Source organism: Lutjanus erythropterus, chromosome 8, assembly GCF_056507025.1.
Source record: "Lutjanus erythropterus isolate fLutEry1 chromosome 8, fLutEry1.hap2, whole genome shotgun sequence".
Lineage (NCBI taxonomy): Eukaryota > Metazoa > Chordata > Actinopteri > Lutjaniformes > Lutjanidae > Lutjanus > Lutjanus erythropterus.
Window position 1 is genome coordinate 37,715,919 of NC_139324.1, and position 6,000 is coordinate 37,721,918.

General features: G+C 37.5%; 1 protein-coding gene across 1 annotated transcript in view; it reads left to right on the forward strand.

The window, feature by feature from the left end:
- The window catches only part of ccdc141 (coiled-coil domain containing 141), a 35,137-nt gene extending 33,166 nt beyond the window's left edge, over positions 1-1,971 (forward strand). Inside the window, exon 27 of the mRNA XM_084725463.1 lies at positions 1,439-1,971. Coding sequence (XP_084581589.1) covers positions 1,439-1,685 — 247 coding nt within the window. The 3' untranslated portion in view covers positions 1,686-1,971. The remainder of the gene's footprint in view (positions 1-1,438) is intronic.
- The last annotated feature ends 4,029 nt before the right edge of the window (positions 1,972-6,000 follow it).

The window sequence follows — 6,000 nt, forward strand, 5'->3', positions numbered from 1 at the left end:
GAGGCTGTGGGAAAATATAATTTTAAAGAAGTTGCAGCAATTGACCCTTTGCTAAGCCTTGCCTTTCTTATTTACTGTTGCTATATCTATAAAGCTTTCCATCCTCCTCTTCTTCCACCTTCATCATCTTCTTCTTTCACTGCACATGTGCAGTTTATAGTGATAACTGTGATGATCAGATATGATGAATTATCTAAATTTACTTAACGGTTGTACACAATATACAGTATATGCTAAAAGACTGAGGTTAAAGCTACATCCCAAAAAGCATTAGTCAGACAGTGAAATATGACACCTACTATAAATGACCGAAATGCACTCATTAACAACAGAAAATGAAATGCAGGGGTTGTTGATCAGTTGCAGCGGTGGGAGATGGTTCCCCAGCCAGATCAGCCAAACCACAATCGCCCCAGAAAGGGAACCGTGATAAGAGCAAAGCAAACCTAGCTTAGGCCTCAGAAGTCAAGCCAGAGAGAGAGAGACTCTGATTCTGCGCCAGCCCACATCATCCTCCTCAAGCCCTCGGCATAACAAAACCCAGTTTACCCCCTGGGAATGAGTCATGAGTTTGTAAAGTAAGTTCGGCTGGAGGTAACAGTACTGCAGGTAGTAAGCTATTGTTTTTGAAAGATTACAAAAAACACGGCACCCTCCAAACTCATGAGACACTGAGTATTGTTCTTTTTAGAGTCCCATGAACACTGTTTCCATGCTGCTCGGAGGAGGGGCTTTGTGAAGGGTTAATTAGCTGGCAAGAATTAACTGATATTAGCTTGCTTACCAAGAACAATTTGGATTGCTGATAACACTGTGTTTAGCTCTGCTTGGAAATCAAGCTGATTGAATAGGAGGCAAATTCAAAATATTAGCAATACCCAAATGTTGCACACATATAAAGACAACTTATTACACTGGCATGCAGACAGAGAAGCATTTTCCAATCCTCACTTGATAAAGATAGCAAACACTGGACACAGCATGCAGTCAGTAGTTGAGGTGCAGCAGCTGCTGATTCAAGGAGCTGATATGATAAAGTGTTGATTTTGTGGATTGTTAATATATCCTGGTGCGTTTAGATGTTGTGGTTTCCAAGTTTATATGTACTTCTTTGATAATCGATAGCCAATTAACATAAGTTTGCTAATTAAGAGTGTGTTCTCTGATTAATCTTGTTTGTAAAACTGAGCACTGGAATAAATACCGCTGCTTGAATAAGTCCAACTTAAGGTTGAATTTTAAACATCTCACCATCCATCCACATAATGAATAATACCCGCAGACCTTTTGTTTGGCTGTCTGGTGATGCAGTCAAGGATTCTGTAACCAAACAGAACTTATTAATATTTATTGCATCAGTTGTCAGGGGCCCGTTATGTGTAGCGGCCCAGAGTGACGTTGTGTGCTGTCTGACCTGCTGTCATCATGGTCGCTTCAGGTCTAAAGATGGAGAGGTGTCAGCCACTGGCCAGGGCCGAGCGCTGGCCTGCAAGGTGTCGGACTCAGATGGCGGGTTATACGAGGTCCGGACTGCCGACTATCACGATGCACGACGGGCAGCTGGTAACAGCAGTGGTGATAAGTGGTTGGTGACCGAAGTGTTTGACATCATCAGCATGGACTGGCAGAACTGGTTTGGTACACTGTGTGTTCTGCTGTGGCTGATCTACCTGATAGTAATCTGATTACTCCTTTTCCACTATGGGAGTTTAACAACCTGTAACCTGGAGCTGTCCATTTCTGGACTTATAAGAACCTGCAAGGCTTTAGATCTGTTTTGCCTTGTTTCCACTGTGTGTTACAAACCAGAATGTTTTGAATATATATCATTAAAAAGGCAACACTGAGACAAATGTGGTATTTGTTTGTGTTGTTTGATAGTTGAAAGCAGTTACGAGACAAACTATATAAAAAGTGTGGACAAAAATGATTTTCTTTCACTTTAAAACCAGTGACAAAACACTTGGTAAAAAACATCAGTATCATTAAAAGAATGAAGAGTTCAATCTGCAGTTGCAGTCTGACAGAATGGATTACAGAGTGAAGGAAACTCCAGACTCCAGACCAGATCCCAACCAGCTGAGCAGCTCTTCAGAGCCGACTGAGTCCAGGTTGGCTGCGTAGAAAATTCCCCTGCAGCCTGAAAAGCATTTTCCCCATAAGCCACCATTAGATAAAGAGACGTCTGTAAAACTGTTGACAGGACACTCCAAACTGCAAACAAGCTCTGTTATGACTCTTTCTATTATGTATTTTTGTTCCATAGAGAGTTTATATATGTAAAAAGTTACCAGAGCTGGGAAAAATTATCTAAAAATCCATGACATCATCACTAGCTGAGCAGGTACTTGCAGATGGGACCAGTGGGAGGCAAACACTACTGCGCATATTCAGTGGGCTGTTTTAGCAACTCTGGAAGCTAAAAAACTTTTTTGGGCATTGGTGAGCGAGGTGAGCAGTTCTCACTGACCTGAATGAGAGCTATCTTTGCGTCTGGTGTATAGTTCATATAACACATTTATATTTGGCTGCTGGACACCCTCTCTTGCTCCTCAATCAGCAGAGGTTACCCTGAAGACAGAGGGCTGAGAACTAAGAATGTGGGCACCCAAAGAAAACTTTGACTGAAATTCCACCTTATCTTTAACCAGTCCATCAGCTGATAAGGGAAAAATCTGCATGTTATCTTTGGATTCATTAAATCAGCTACAGTGCACTGAGTAACTTTACTTTGTAGCATAAATGTTGCTAACTGAAGTTACACAGCATTGCCAAACAAATGAATCCCTGCAGTTTGGCCATTTTTTGGTATCAAATAAACCACACAAAGCAACATGAAAAAATATTTACCAGCTTCTAACCTACTATTCTGTTATTTAGTTGCTTCAAATGAGGCTTAATGTTCACACAGTTTATCTCAACTATCCCTCGATACTACAACATTAGGCCAGCATCGACCTAGCAACATGCTAAAGCCAAATTCCACAGGCAATCTTACAAAATAAACACTAAAACAACATTAAACATGACAAACTAACAGCTGTCGACTTTGAGGTTGGGTCACAGACAGCCGGAATCTATTTCACATTGTGGTGAATCAGAAACGTTTCAATGTTCACACACCTGGTTTAGTTCATATCACCTCCTGAGCAGAGTCCAAATTTAGGTTAATCTCAGAGTGGGGTGGAGAACAGTGGAAACAAAAGCAGAACCCATTACAGTTCTGCATGTGAAGTTACAGGTCATTCATCATTTCCTGCAATGGAAAAGGTCTATAACACACACACACACACACACACACACACACACACACACACACACACACACACACACATACACTCCAAACCCTGTTCAATCCAGAGTTTCTCCACCTTGGGGTTCAGACCCCACGAGGAAACACTGGTTTTCAGACAAGGACACACAAGTTTTGCAGAACTGTTGTGTTTACATTTGTTTTAAACATATGTATTGAAAATGAGTGAAATATACACAAAATATACACAAATATTCTGAAGAGTGTTTAATATATCTGAGTTAAATCTGAATGAATTTTGCAGTTGTTCTGTTGTCAAAGCAGCTGAAATAATGTCATGTCAATGTAGAATTGATGATAATGAAACTTTGACATTTTCTATTCTGTCAGTCAATCGATGCCCATTTCTGTCAATAAATAAACTAACAAAATGGATGAAAAGTTAAGGATTATCAGAAAGAGAAAATTCACAATCATAACTGAGAGACAGATAAAATTTCAACTTTTTTTTTGGTGTAATCTTATTATTTTAGGGGTGTTTGAGATTAATGGTAGTCTGGCATTTACTGGACTTTTAATGGCAAATTTCAATCTGCTTCAATTGTACTAAATCTAGAAAGTAAGCAGTAAAAAGTATTTGTTTAAGGTGGTCTCCAAAAATAATGTCCAGTTGCCCCATTTTAAGGGTGCTTGGTTTATTTAAGGAGAGAATATTTTAAATGTAAGGGAAATAAAGCACCATGTTGGTAAAATGAAGGCTTTTGTTTCAGATCATGTTTTGATTGATTTATTTTTCGTCTACTGGGTTCTTCTCTGAAAATGTGTTTCTCAAAATAAAGAAATCAGTCATGTGCCTGTTGTCCTGGTTTTTTTTTTGTTTGTTTTTATTAAACCCTACAACCAGTTTAGTATGTATGTGTTAGAAATAAACATTTTACTGTACTTCAAACTAGACTATGGTAGAGTAGCAGTTACAGAAGCATGAAATATGTTAAAAAAAAGAAGGATATAAGAATATGATACAAGATTGAAAGAAATCATTGCTCATAACAATGTTCATAAACCACAAATTATGAGCCATTTTTTCCCCTTTTTTGCAGCACTGATTATTACCATGGTAACATGAGTCTCAAGATGTCTATTTTTTGGCTTAAAGTTAGTCAGTCTTTATGTTTGTGAAATGGTCTAACTTTCAATAGACTAATCTATAAGCACAATTTAAGACTAGTCTAAAACTACAGAGTAGTCTAAAGAACTAAATAACCCAGCTAATTCTGAACAAGACAGCAAACATCAATATGACCTAAATTATGACACTATATTTAAAAATATATAAACTTCAATTGGCTTCACCTCAAAAAAGACTAAGAGAGTTTAGCAAAGCATTCAGCAGATGGTGGTTTACTCTCAAAACGTAATTTTAAAAGTCTTTACTGCATAGTTTGAAGCTGTTGAAGCATGTAATCTTATTGTGAAGGAAAGAAGTTATCTTATTTTGAAGGAAGGAAGTACACCCCGAATCTGTTGACCTCATTCTCAATTCCGTTCGTTTGACTGACTCAGAAACATGGCGGTTGTCATTTTACCTAGCGTAGTTACTCTAGTAAACACAAAACTAACTTAAATGACCAAGATGGTATTTGGTTACAAAGGTAAGAACTTAGACTTTAATATTACACCATGAAATACAATTAAAACACTGTTTCATTATTTATATTCGGAGTTAAATCGAAAATTTAAGAATGTTAGCTAAAAGTGTAGAACTCGTGAAACCATTATTTAACGTTAGCCGTGTTCACCACAGGCAGCTTTCGGACCAATGCTGCAAACACCAACCTGTAATTTTAACTTCTTTATTTAAAAGGATGCTTCAGTTCTTTAAGAATAGTTCTATGAGGTATTTTTATTCCCTACAGTAGGTGGCGGTCAACACGCCCTCAGTTTGGAGAAGCAGCAGGGGTCCCTTAACACTGTCCTGCTGTGGACAGGGTCAGGAACAACATGTATTTAAGACACCTACAAAATTAATATCGGTTTAAGTGTACACTTAATTCAGAATATTTTTGCTGCTTTACCTTGCTGTCAAGCAGCATTTTCCAATGGGGACCTGAAACCATATCAGTCTGTCAAAAGCAACCAAACTCCATGGAAAAAAACAGTAATTTTACTTGAGGAACATGGGGGTCGCTGGGCAGCTGCTGCCTCTGTCCCTTAGTTCCCTTAATAAAAGGTTTGAAAAAGGCTTTACAATATTATATATACTATTAATTTGCAGAACATAAATATGAATATTACTCAAAGGTTTTGTTTCTTTTTGTTGGCATCTTAGAGTCAAAGGTTTCTACAAAGGAAAGTTTGGATATTTGTTTTCTTTTTAACCACTCCACAAGTCAGAGAATATAAAAGCCATTAAAAAATAATTTGTTGCAATATTTTTAAAAAACTTTTAGAGGGAACAACTGGATTGTTTGGTGTCTGCAAGTGGCACTGAATATGTATTGTCAAATTTCATACATTTAAAGGAAAGAAAAAACATTAGAGGTGTATAGGGTAAAAAATTTAACTAATAGATATCAGCATGAAACTTCCCCAGTGTATTGAAATTAATATGTAAGTGAGGAATTATTAAATAAATATTTTTCTGAAGAGAAGGCAGAACTAAAATAATCACCTAAATCTGTATTTTGGATGTTTCCTTCCCACTAGTCTTAAAGAAGACATGTTATAGAAGATAAATAGATCAAAAT